The 14,173-nt window shown below is 46.0% G+C and overlaps 1 protein-coding gene across 3 annotated transcripts in view; it reads right to left on the reverse strand.

Annotated features, from left to right (window-relative positions):
- WWP1 (WW domain containing E3 ubiquitin protein ligase 1) overlaps positions 1 to 14,173 on the reverse strand; it is a 167,864-nt gene that overhangs the window by 21,432 nt on the left and 132,259 nt on the right. For all 3 annotated transcript variants that reach the window (XM_075353121.1, XM_075353119.1, XM_075353120.1), the window contains exons 17-18: positions 4,262 to 4,421; positions 21 to 154 (exon numbers count right to left, since the gene is read on the reverse strand). In XM_075353121.1, the coding sequence (XP_075209236.1) occupies positions 21 to 154; positions 4,262 to 4,421 (294 nt within the window). The remainder of the gene's footprint in view (positions 1 to 20; positions 155 to 4,261; positions 4,422 to 14,173) is intronic.

A 14,173-nucleotide genomic window follows, 5' to 3' on the forward strand; every position in this document is an offset into this window, starting at 1 on the left:
CAATGGACGCCAGCGCTTACCTGATCCAGATGAGGGAGTTGTAGAACTCGGGGTCTATGGACTCCAGGTCTTTGATAGTCAGCTTTTTGCTCAACATCCGTTTGTAGAATGGAAGAGAGAATCCTGTGTCAATGAACTTGCCGTGGAATAAAGCCTGAGGGGAAATACGGCAGTCACCAGTTATTGCACTTTATTGACACATTTTGCTTTAAAGCGACTCCTGCCGTTTATCGTCACCTTCTATAGTCACATAATAGCTCTTTATAGAAGTCAAATTGACGTTTTTCTGATCTCCAAATTCTCTGGATCAGATCAGATGCAGTCTTGAAGCTGCCCCTGGAAGAGCTGACTGCGTCAGGTCAATCCTGTCACCACTTCATTTTTTTTTTTTTTTTTAGGTGTTCTCCACCACTCCTACTACGGCCATAACGTGTTTACTTTCCTGCTGACAGTTATATGGGAATTTGTTTTTTTGAGTGACACCATTTATTTTTTCTATTTAAAACTAGTATAAACCAAAAAGCAGGAAAAAAGAAAAAAAAAAAAACAAAAAAAAAACCAGGAACCAATAAAGCTCTGACTGTGAGCCGTATACATATGGACGGCAATGGGGGATAAATTTGTTTGCACTCAGAGGCTAAGGCTACGTGCCCACGGGAGCTTGCTTCTGCGGATTTTGCCGCGGAAAACCTGCGTATTTATCTGGATTTTCCAGATAAATCCGCAGGTTTCAGCATGTACAGACACTCCCCATGTTATCCTATGGGACATGGGGAGTGCTGTGTCCACGTTGCGGAATGTGCGGTTGCGGAATATACTGCGGATGTTCCGCAGCCGCACATAACTGCATGTCAATTATTCCTGCGGCATTACCTGCGGAAATCCCCTGCCTTGGTCCCATACTTACCTGCCTTGATAGCAGACACCCGGTCATTTTCCCTCTGTGCACAGGAGCAGGAAGGAGGAGGTGGGCGGGGCCTGCACGAGCTCCGATCATGTGACAGCCGGAGCTAGTTCAGGCCCGCCCACCTTCTCCTTCACAGTGTAAACACAGCCGGAGATGGGAGAGAAGTGCTGCATGATGGAGGTATGAACACCCCGATCACTCAGCACTTGTTCTGCATTGAGGATGCAGTGCCGAAGCCATGGTACTATATCCTCAATGCAGAGTGCCCACACCATATCCGAGGACATTCCGCAAATAAACCGCAGCATTGAAACAAAGTTGTGCTGAGGTTTCCTGGGAGCTCCTGCGGAATGTCCTGCGGATATAACCGCAGGACACTTTCCCCCGTGGGCACATCCACTAAGGGTATGTGCACATGATTAGGACCCGTTGCATCCTGGACACGGCGGGTGCTGACCTGCAGCGCCACGAGTCTCCTCCGCATGAGACCGCAGCTGCTCATGGCCACAATCCGAGCCCGGGCAGTTGGGGGTCTCTCTAATGTTCTCTATGTGGTAAACACTTGCATCATCGCACCAAACAATTGTCATGCTGCGGCTCGAGAAGCCGCACCACAAAGCAGTTTTCAGTGGCGGAAAAACAAGTACAGTGGGCAGCAGATTTCTAGAAATCCATCCACTATGCTTGTACTGTACATCGTAGCATTTTGGATGCAGCGAAAACACACTACATCCAAAACCAAAACGCTGTGAACCCTGATCGTGGGCATGCAGCCTAAAAACACAGGTAGAGGTTATACTTCTCATAGCTGAAGGTTTCCATCTCACGGCTGTCCTGAGGGATTGCGACAATGTATTAGAATAGGTAACTTGATATTTATTTACTTTACAAATGGTTTCCTGGACTAGATACAGCTCAAATCTGACAAGTTTTAGGCCCTGTGCGCATATTGTGTTTTTTTGCCACGGTTTTTGCTGCAAAAAAGGTGCGTTTTTTGTTCCTAACCTTTCTGCAGTCCTTCCCCAGCAAAATGTATGGGAAAACCAAAATGTGTGCGCTTGTTTTCCTATAGGTTTTGGTGCAGAATTTCTGCAGCTTTTCTGCAGCAGAAAAGTAGTAGCATGTCACTTTTCCGCAGGTACCTGCGTTTTTGTCATAGATAATGGTAAAAAACCGCAAGGGACCAACCTGCGGCAAAATGCGGTAAATATCCAGGTGCATTTTTATCGCGGTTTTTGCCGCGGGTGCGGATTTTTCTTAAGAAATGCAAATTTCCCAGTGCGCACAGACCCTTAGATCTTTGCAAGTGCAGCATCTGGAAAAATATACATCATTCACACACTGGTCAGTTATTTAAAAATATGAGAAAATTACAAAAAAATATAAAAATAATAATATTATATATATATATATATATATATATATATATATATATATATATAAAAGCAAGGATGGTTGACCTTAGTGAGATCAACATCCACCACTGCGGAGACACCATCACGTGTTTCTCAACGCAGTGATTCTAGAGCAATGCCCCCTGGGAAATATTCAAAGCAAGAAGGCCTGCGGAGACACCATCACATGTTTCTCAACGCTGGCATGAAACTAGCCAGGTCTTTCACCGGGAAGGAACAACCACGGGAAGGGCAGTCTCCAGTCAAGGACACCACCTATGCCAAACATGGTATCCATCCACAGACAGCCGTTTCGGGGTATTTGCCCCTCATCAGTGTGGAGTAGGAATCTGGCTAGTGGGACATTGCCTAGTAAAAGACTATGTGAACAAGGATGGTTGACCTTAGGGAGATGGATGTTGATCTCCCTAAGGTCAACCATCCTTGCTCACATAGTCTTTTACTAGGCAATGTCCCACTAGCCAGATTCCTACTCCACACTGATGAGGGGCAAATACCCCGAAACGGCTGTCTGTGGATGGATACCATGTTTGGCATAGGTGGTCTCCTTGACTGGAGACTGCCCTTCCCGTGGTTGTTCCTTCCCGGTGAAAGACCTGGCTAGTTTCATGCCAGCGTTGAGAAACATGTGATGGTGTCTCCGCAGGCCTTCTTGCTTTGTATATATTATATATATATATATATATATATAAAAATAATACGTACAGAACGCTTCAGCTATCTAGTCAAGTTTGAGGATATCAACAAATTTCTATTAAGAAAAAATAAATAAAAAAGATTAAAAAAGCAATAAACTAAACTTTCCTCCGCAAGACTAAAGTAACCCCAGTGTGCAGCGTGGGTGGAGCAGCGGAGGATTTCGGGGCACAGTCTGCCCTGCAGAGGTCAGCCGCTCACAATTCTGCTGTCACATTTTATTTCTTCTTGGAGAATAAAGCCGGTGACTGCTCGTCTAACCCAATGATCGGGTCCTTTTGCGAGGGAAGCAAGAAATCCACTAGTGACACTCAAAATAGCAAAATGTGGAAATACCAAATATCGTTTAAGTCTTAGCTTCACTTTACATCAGATTTGTGGCATGTGATTTATTTCTGGGGATCCTTTGACATGGAAAGTCCAGGTTCAGGTCAATATAGAAAAAAAAAAAACAAAAAAAAACTGCACCTCCAAATAGAACCTAACAAGTGTGAACAAATAATCAAAAACTTCGGCACTCAAAAGAATGTTCTTTTGAGTGCCGAAGTTTTTGATTATTTTTTCTGACTATATTAACTTCAGAGCACCGTTGGTGACGGTTGAGCCAGACTCTTATTTTCTATATAGCAAGTGTGAACAGGAGTCGGCTGCTAGATCTATACGAAACACAAGCAGAAGAATACAGCAGCCTCTGTAAGCTCCTAGATATGTGCAAACATCGAATACATGAAATGTGAACTGCATAAAGGCTGTATGGATCAGGTCAATATAGGTGATGATGATGGTTAGTAGTTGGCACCAAAAAACCCCAGCCAAGACTGACAACTAGGATGGGATATCTGTGCAGACAGGATGACAGAAGACTAGTCTGCCTTCACTTGTTGGCAATACCACAGGCAGCAAGTATCAGACCGTGGCTTGATCATTTCAGCCAGTTATTCGTACGCTGCACCGTTTGAAAGAGAAAAAAAAGCCGACCGGGGGACCATTCCACTGGTGTGACTAGTCCAAGAGGCGGGTTTTTGGTGGTTTCTCCCCAAACCGGCCCACTAGGCTGACCGTTCTCTCCCTGTGTGTGCATAGGAATAGACCTTGGTCACATGTGAACAGGAGTATATAGAGCGTTCTTAATACTGTGATCCATCACATTCAGCATTACATGGAAGCAGCCATTACACAATGGTGACCACAGCGTGTGTTTCCCAACATAATGAAGTCATTTTTTCAAGAAGTGAGAACTGACCATAGCAATGAAGCGTCCAATAAAGCAGAAGTAGGACAGGTGGTCGGGGTTGATGGTGGAGGCCGGGTTGATCTGCAGACAGTAATTGCTTTTCCCAGCGTATTCAAACAAACAGTACATAGGATTGAGCACTTCATGGGACAGGAGGAAAAACCACTCTCTGCAAGAAAGAACAAAGCAACGTCACTGTGATTGTCTGCAGCTGAGCAGAAATGGCGCACACATAGGTCATCACGTGGGACTTTACAATAGGGTCATTAATAATGTTACACCTCAAAATGTTTCTAAATTCCTATGGTACTTTATTCTGTTGTAGTCCGGCTTGGTTCACATTCAGGTGTGCAGGACTAGCCCAGTCTGTAGTCACACGTCCCGGACCCCTGAACACCTGCTGTAAGAGAGGGCCTCACACACATGGGGGAGCTCATGTTCTTTCAGGAGGTCCTATTACAGTAATGTGCTCGATACCCATCCCTCCATTGTCCCATGTGTCGGCACTCTGTCATTATCACACAGGCTCTTACGTATGGACCTGCAGTCCGGCTCTGTGCGTTCCCAGGACAGTCACATTCCGGCTGCTATAGGAATGCATTGAGAACTGACTCTCAGTAAAGATCCGGATACAAATAGCAACAACAAATTAACGACACATTTCCCTAAAAACGCTTCTTTAACCCCCGAATGGGCTTGTCCGGTCATAAGAAACGGATGACCCATCCATAGGATAAGTTTCAATATTGAATGATGGGGCCAACGATGACATCTCCACCAAATAAATGTTATTAGCTCAAGCGGCCTGACGTGACACATGGAACAAAGCTACAAAATGTGTAGGTGCCGCTGCAGAGGACAGCAGAACAGCTGATTTACTTATATTTTTGTAATAGATGGGAGCCCCCCACACTAATCTGATATTTATAGTCTATTCAATGCACAGGTTATCAGTTCATTGTGACCAAATTTTTTCATTTTATTTTCCAATATTTTTCCATATGCTTGAGGCATTATACCATTATCTAAGTTTGATGTGCAGCCTTATCCTTATGTACTATGTTTTTTTCTGAATGTGAACACAGCTCCGCCCCTTTCGGACATGTTTTTTCCATCTCCTATATAAGAAAGTCCTTGGTTACCCCTCTCCACCCACAGCAGTTTTGAATTGCAATGAGATGACACACAGTTAGGGTCACAGAACTAGGGACCCCAATATAGAGATATACCTTGACGAGGTTTTGGGGCTCAGTTACATTGATCAATGCGATTGCTAAATATCTCCTTTTCCTAATATTCATGGCAGGTATGCAATTCATTATTCACATGTTCAAGTTAGCAAGTAGCATTTTTCATTGTATTTTCCAATATTTTTCCATATGCTTGAGGCATTATACCATTATCTAAGTTTGATGTGCAGCCTTATCCTTGTATAGTATGTATTTTTTTGGCTTGCACTCAGAATATATATATATTAGTGCTCACTTCAGTTATCCTATTCAGTAAAATGTGTAGGTGCCGCTGCAGAGGACAGCAGAACAGCTGATTTACTTATACTTTTGTAATAGATGGGAGCCCCCCACACTAATTGATATTTATAGTCTATTCAATGCACAGGTTATCAGTTCATTGTGACCAAACCACTCCTATTTTGGTAATAACCAGAGATTCCCCCCCCACCCCCAAAAGTCACATTCTAAAAGTCATCCATTTTTTCAAAGGCTTGTTTGTTTGTTTGGCGGTTAAAATGCATATTTCTAGGAAGAGATCTTACGTACATTACTAGAGCTGTATAATAGCATACTAGACGGTAATGCGTCTTTCCAAAATAATAACCGGGCATATATAAAATTGATCCCTAAACAGGGGAAGGACCCGAAGGAGCCGGGTTCGTATAGGCCCATATCACTTATCAACCTAGATATGAAGATAATGTCAAAGATTATGGCAAATCGTCTAGCTATAATTCTTCCCCAACTGATTTCCCCAGCACAGGCCGGTTTCATTCAGAAAAGATCAGGGACACTAAATATTAGAAAAGTTCTTCTTGTCCTGGATAGGGTTAACCTTCGGCCTCTGAAAGGAGAATCTCCCGCTTTGCTTACAATAGATGCCGAGAAAGCCTTTGACAATATTGAGTGGTCATGGCTTTATAGAGTTCTAGATGAAATGCGTTTTTCGGGGTCATTTTATACCTACATTAGAGAAATTTACACAAATCCGAAGGCTCAAGTTTACATTCCAGGATATCTGTCAGCCCCTTTTCCGTTACTGAAAGGAACCAGACAGGGTTGCCCCCTTTCCCCATTACTTTTTAATCTGGCTCTGGAACCATTGGTGCGATTGTTATCTACACATAGCACCTTCCAGGGTATTTCTGTAAATAATAGACAAATTCAGTCAGCTTTTTTTGCGGATGACATTTTGCTTTTCCTTTCGAATCCAGCTCAGCAGGTCCCCGAGATTTTACAAATTTTGCGAGAGTTTGGAGCGTACTCAGGCTTCAAGATTAATGCGTCAAAGTGCGAGCTCCTATACCTGGGAGGGACAAATGTTCAAACACGGGAGCAGAACCCTTTTGAAGGAATTACAGTGGCTAAGTCATATATCACATACCTGGGAGTTAAAATAGGTAAGGTTCCGGCAACCCTTTATAGTCTAAACTATCCACCCCTTCTGAGCCAAATAGAGCAAGATCTTAAAAGATGGCACGACCTTCCATTGAACATAATTGGTAGAGTCCACCTAATTAAGATGATGTCGATATCAAAATTAATGTATCATCTTCAAACACTTCCCCTGCTTCTCAAGCATAAAGATATTGTCCAACTAAATAGAGCTTTTTCACACTTCATTTGGAGGGGGAAACGCCCTCGTATAGGGCTTAAGAAGCTGATGGCATCTAAGGTTCATGGAGGTCTGAGTTTGCCGAACATTCGGGGTTACAATATAGCCTGTTTGACTAGATATATATTGGATTGGATTAAAGGCTCTAGGCATTATTCAGCGTTGGAGCTTGAGAGAGACTATGCACAACCTTGGGATCTGGTGGCATTGCTTCATACTAGGCAGGCTAATCTCCCAGTGAAAATCAAGCACTCTTCCTTATTTAAAGACACGATTGCAGCGTGGAAGGCGTTGAGGAAAAACTACAAACTTCCCCATAAAATATCCAAATACTTGCCTATATGGGGGAATCCAGAGTTTGTGCAGGGGACAAGCAATAAGCTGTTTGAAGAGTGGAAGGTGCGGGGTATAAGGACTGTTGCTCATCTCTTGCACACCTCAGAGCCTAGATGGTTGAGTAGAGACGAAATTATAGCGCAGTATGGCCTGGGGACTAACCAAGTAATCCAATATGACCAAGTGAGATATAGTATTATGACTCAGTTGCATGATGTGACCCAGGAGGTAGTATTTAACTCTTGATTGTCTGGTAAAGAACTCAATAACTTCATCATCTATCTCTTTTCTTTATGGAGCCATGCGTGATCTATTAATAGGACAGCAAACGGAAGGTTTATTTAAATCTTGGGAAAAACAATTTGAGGACCCGTCTATGGGGGTAAAAATTAGGGGAGGGTGGAATGCTCTTCGTAAATCAATTTTAAATGAGAATTGGCGAGAAACCCAATTTAGAATTATGCACAAGGCAATTTATGGTTTTAATCTCCCTCCATCAGCAACAAAGCCAGACAGGCTTACGTATTGCCCTAAGTGTAAGAGTAGTGGAACTGATCTCCTTCACGGGTTGTGGTCCTGCCCCCATTTGAGTCCATTATGGTCACAGATCAAAAGTTGTATACAAAAGGTGTGGGGTCTTGAAGTTCGGCTCTCACCTGGGTTCGCTATTTTTCACCATTGGGAGGAGGGGAACGATACCAAAGGGAAGATGACTAACCCACCCAGACTTATACATGTGATACTTCTGGCAGCCAAGAGAGCGATACTAAAAAATTGGTTGGAGTCTAGGGTCCCCGCGATTGAAGAGATCTTGGGTCAGCTCATGCATCTTCTTGAAATAGAAGGATTGGATGCAGAAAGGAGGGCGGATAGAATACGACAGCACTTTAACAAATGGAAGAAATTCATACTGGCCTATTGTACTCGGGAGGAGATAGTCAGGATTATGTCACCTTTCAAAGACACAGTCTGGTATCATACTGAAAAATTGAAGGATACATTGGATGGCTTGGAGGTGGGGGAGGAAATGCCGAAAGGTGACTAAAAGGAGAGGGGGAAATAACCGATTTGAGTGGGACTTCTTTATTGTATGTCATTACCATGTTCACAAGGGTTCAATGGGGGGAATGATAAGAATGATGGGTTAAGGGGTCGCTGCTTTCCTTTGCTTTATCTTGCCATGTTATGGTTATTGATTTTAAAAATTGGTATGGAATTTGGGATGATCAAACATGACAATGTAATGTTGAATTTACAATGCTGAATTCGCTTATGCCAATGTTGTTATTGAAAAATTTGAATAAAAATATAGTTAAAAAAAAAAAAAAATGCATATTTCTTAATGACATCATTTTGGATTACATAAAACTTATTACCAGAGATGAGCGAACACAAACGGTAAGGTTCTGGTGTCCGGTACTGAACTCCGAACATGGACTTCTCATGGACGTCAATGTTACTGTTTGGGATCACAACCCAAACAAACACTGAAAAGGCTGCAGCGCAGCCAATTAACAGACTTTTGGGCTGTGGGCACTTCCGTACCCATCACAGACAGGCCAAGTTTTGGCATGGCTATGAATGGCCAGCGCACAAAGTGACCCGGTTTGTATAAAAGGCCAGATCACAGGTTTCACTGCCCATCTCATTTTCTCATTTTCAGCCCGGTGCACAGTACCCTCCTAGAGCCCGGCGCAGAGAGCCCTCCTAGAGCCCGGCGCAGAGTGCCCTCCTAGAGTCCAGCGCAGAGTGCCCTCCTAGAGTCCAGCGCAGAGTGCCCTCCTAGAGCCCGATGTAGGGGTAATATAAAAAAAAAAAAAAAAAAAAAAAAAAAAAAAAAAAAAAAAGCACTCCCCCTGTATTTTTTGATAAGCGGTGTAGGTAAAGTAGGCAGCTGTTGGCACCAGTCCTCAGCTGTCTGCTTTACCTTGACTGATTATAATTAAGAAAGAAGGGATCCTGCACGGTTTTCTTAAAATTATTTAAATAACTAACAAAAACAAAAAAACAAAAAAAAAAACAAAAACAAACCCAGCATGGGCTCCCCACAGTTTTGATAACTAGCCAAGGTACACACCTTTTTAGAAAGCCTAGATATCTAGCAGTTCTATGAATGCTGAGCTCTGTACAGTGGAACCTTGGTTTAACCCCTTCACGACCTTTGACGGATCTAGCCGTCATGGTGCCCTGGTACTTAAAGACCCATGACGGATAGATCCGTCATGGCAAAATCGCGGCCCCGGAGCACCGGGCACCGCGATCGGTTTTAAAAAACTGTAGATTCGGGAAGGAGAGGACTTGTACCTGACCTCAGGAGGGGTGGTGTCTCCTTCCCGGACCTACGGAGGCTGTGATTGGCTGACGAACGCCGTTCAGCCAATCACAGCCAGTGTTATGTTTCAGCCATTGAAAATGGCTGAAGCATTGAAATCCAGCTATGTCAGTGCTGCTGCAGCACTGGCCATTGGCTGGAGCTCAGTGAGCTTTACTGCACCCGCCCCCAGCTCTGATTGGAGAGATCGGCCTTGTGACCGATTTCTCCAAGCAGCACCGTGCCTCTGGGACCGGGTGAGCTCGCTGTAGGAGATCGCTCTCCTCAGCGTCTCCCTCCGTGGAATCTGAGGAGAGCGATCCCTGCGGGTGCCCATCTGTAAGTCACAGCCCCCGATCCACCGCTGCCCTGCTCCATGTGCTTCGCCCCTGCTCTCCTGCTGCGCTCCTGCATGTGACGCCGCTACTCTCCCGCTGCGCCCCTGCATGTTATGCCACTACTCAGCAGTAAGAGCAAGCGGCGTCAGATGCAGGGGGTGGCGCAGCGGGAGGAGAGCGTCACGGCGGCCGCTGCACTCTCCCCATCAGCCGCTCCACCGCCCCAGCATCTGCCGCACCCCTCTCCCCATCAGTCACTGCTCTCGCCCCATCTGCTGCTCCACCGCCCCAGCATCTGCCGCTCCCCTCTCCCCATCAGTCACTGCTCTCGCCCCATCTGCTGCTCCACCGCCCAGCATCTGCCGCTCCCCTCTCCCCATCAGTCACTGCTCTCGCCCCATCTGCTGCTCCACCGCCCAGCATCTGCCGCTCCCCTCTCCCCATCAGTCACTGCTCTCGCCCCATCTGCTGCTCCACCGCCCAGCATCTGCCGCTCCCCTCTCCCCATCAGTCACTGCTCTCGCCCCATCTGCTGCTCCACCGCCCAGCATCTGCCGCTCCCCTCTCCCCATCAGTCACTGCTCTCGCCCCATCTGCTGCTCCACCGCCCCAGCATCTGCCGCTCCCCTCTCCCCATCAGTCACTGCTCTCGCCCCATCTGCTGCTCCACCGCCCAGCATCTGCCGCTCCCCTCTCCCCATCAGTTGCTGCTCCACCGCCCAGCATCTGCCGCTCCCCTCTCCCCATCAGTCACTGCTCTCGCCCCATCTGCTGCTCCACCGCCCCAGCATCTGCCGCTCCCCTCTCCCCAGTCACTGCTCTCGCCCCATCTGCTGCTCCACCGCCCAGCATCTGCCGCTCCCCTCTCCCCATCAGTCACTGCTCTCGCCCCATCTGCTGCTCCACCGCCCAGCATCTGCCGCTCCCCTCTCCCCATCAGTCACTGCTCTCGCCCCATCTGCCGCTCCACTCTCCCCAGCATCTGCCGCTCCACTCTCCCCAGCATCTGCCGCTCCACTCTCCCCAGCATCTGCCGCTCCACTCTCCCCAGCATCTGCCGCTCCACTCTCCCCAGCATCTGCCGCTCCCCCCTCCCCAGCATCTGCCGCTCCCCCCTCCCCAGCATCTGCCGCTCCACTCTCCCCAGCATCTGCCGCTCCACTCTCCCCAGCATCTGCCGCTCCACTCTCCCCAGCATCTGCCGCTCCACTCTCCCCAGCATCTGCCGCTCCACTCTCCCCAGCATCTGCCGCTCCACTCTCCCCAGCATCTGCCGCTCCACTCTCCCCAGCATCTGCCGCTCCACTCTCCCCAGCATCTGCCGCTCCACTCTCCCCAGCATCTGCCGCTCCACTCTCCCCAGCATCTGCCGCTCCACTCTCCCCAGCATCTGCCGCTCCACTCTCCCCAGCATCTGCCGCTCCACTCTCCCCAGCATCTGCCGCTCCACTCTCCCCAGCATCTGCCGCTCCACTCTCCCCAGCATCTGCCGCTCCACTCTCCCCAGCATCTGCCGCTCCACTCTCCCCAGCATCTGCCGCTCCACTCTCCCCAGCATCTGCCGCTCCACTCTCCCCAGCATCTGCCGCTCCACTCTCCCCTGCATCTGCCGCTCCACTCTCCCCTGCATCTGCCGCTCCACTCTCCCCTGCATCTGCCGCTCCACTCTCCCCAGCATCTGCCGCTCCACTCTCCCCAGCATCTGCCGCTGCACTCTCCCCATCAGCCGCTCCACCGCCCCTGCATCAGCCACCGCACTCTCGCACAGTGTGCGGCTGTGTCGGGTGATGCGATGCGAGATTTGTGCATTGCTCTCACGTGTGGCGCTTGCCTTAGTGTCAGTTGCAGATGCATATATTTTTTTTTTTTTTTTACTGACGTCTGTATTTTTTACTATGCCAAACTAATGTTTCTTTGTATTGGGGGGGGTCTAGTTTCCAACATGGGGTCACATGTGGGGGAGCTCCACTGTTTGGGCATATCAGGGGGATCTCCAAACACGACATGGTGCGGCTAACGATTCCAGCTAATTTTCCATTTAAAAAGTCAAATGACGCTCCTTTCCTCTGGAGCTCTGCCGTGCGCCCAAACAGTGTTTTTCTGCCACATATGAGGTATCAGCGTACTCAGGATAAAGTGGACCGCAAAATTTGTTGGGCAATTTGTTCTGTTACCCCTGTACAAATTAAAAAATGGAGCCTAAAATAACATTTTGTGGAAAAAAAAAGTAGTTTTTTGTTTTTATGCCTCAATGTATGAAGCACGTGAGGGTTCAAAGTGCTCATTACCCATGTAGATTTATGCCATGGGGGTTTAGTTTCCAAAATGAGGTTACTTGTGGGGGAGCTCCATTGTTTAGGCACCTCATGGGGTCTCCAAACGCAACATGGCGTACGCTAATAATTCCAACCAATTTTGCTGTGAAATGGCGCTCCTTCTCTTCTGAGCCCCGCTGTGTGCCCAGACAATTACTTTCCACCACATATGAGGTATCTGTGTACTCAGGAGAAATTGCACAATACATTGTATGGTGCATTTTTTCCTGATACCCTTGTGGAAAAAAAAAGCTACCTGGTTGAAATAACAATTTCATGGTAAAAAAAAAATATATATATTTTCACGGCTGAACATTCTTAACTTTTGTGAAGCCTCCAGGGGTTCAAAGTGTTCAGTAAACATCTAGATAAATTCAATGAGGGGTCTAGCTTCCAAAATAGGGTCACTTGTGGGGGAGCTCCATTGTTTAGGCACCTCAGGGGGTCTCCAAACACAACATGGCATCCACTAACGATTCCAGACAATTTTGCGTTTGAAAAGTCAAATGACGCTCCTTGCCTTCCGAGCCCTGCTGTGCGCCCAAACATTTGATTTCCACCACATGAGGTATCTGTGTACTCAGGAGAAAATGCACAATACATTTTATGTTGCAATTTTTCCTGATACCCTTGTGAAAAAAAAAGCTACCTGGTTGAAGTAACAATTTCGTGGTAATTTTTTTTTTTTTTTTATTTTCATTCCTCAAAGTTATTAACTTTTGTGAAGCCCCCAGAGGTTCAAAGTGCTCAATAAACATCTAGATAAATTCCATGAGGGGTCTAGTTTCCAAAATGGGGTCACTTGTGGGGGAGCTCCATTGTTTAGGCACCTCAGGGGGTCTCCAAACGCAACATCGCATCTGCTAATTATTCCAGACAATTTTGCTTTCAAAAATTCAAATGATGCTCCTTCTCTTCCGAGCCTTGCCGTGCGCCAAAACAATTGATTTCCCCCACATATGAGATATCGGTGTACTCAGGAGAAATTGCACAATTAATTTTATGGTGCATTTTTCCTGATACCCTTGTGAAAATGCTAAATTTTATGGCTAAAGTAACATTTTTGTGTAAAAAAGTAAAATTTTCATTTTTTCTTTCCACATTGCTTTGGTTGCTGTAAAGCTCCTAAAGGGTTAATAAACTTCTTGGATGTAGTTTTGAGCAGTGTGAGGGGTTCAGATTTTAGAATGGGGTCACTTTTGGGTATTTTCTGTCACCCAGGCCTCTCAAAGTCACTCCAAATGTAATGTGGTACCTAAAAAATTTTTTTTGTAAATTTTGTTGGAAAAATGAAAAATTGCTGATGAACTTTGAACCCTTCTAACTTCCTAACGGAAAAAAATTTTGTTTCGAAAATTGCACTGCTGTAAAGTAGGCAAGTGGGAAATGTTACATACTAACTATTTTGTGTGACATATCTCACAGATTTATGGGCATAAAATTTCAAATTTTGAAAATTGCGAAATTTTCAAAATGTTCGCCAAATTTCCAAACTTTTCACACATAAACGCAAAAAATATCGGCCTAAATTAACCATTGACATGGAGCACAATATGTCACGAAAAAACAATCTCAGAATCGCCAGGATCCGTTGAAGCGTTCCAGAGTTATAACCTGTCAAAGTGACACTGGTCAGAATTGCAAAAAATGGCCGGGTCTTTAAGGTGAAAACAGGCTGGGGGCTGAAGGGGTTAAGAGTAACTTAATTTGAGAGTGTTTTGCAAGACAAGCAAAGCTTTTTACAAATGTGTAACTTGGTTTAAGAGCAATGCTT

Source organism: Anomaloglossus baeobatrachus, chromosome 6 (genome assembly GCF_048569485.1).
Source record: "Anomaloglossus baeobatrachus isolate aAnoBae1 chromosome 6, aAnoBae1.hap1, whole genome shotgun sequence".
NCBI lineage: Eukaryota > Metazoa > Chordata > Amphibia > Anura > Aromobatidae > Anomaloglossus > Anomaloglossus baeobatrachus.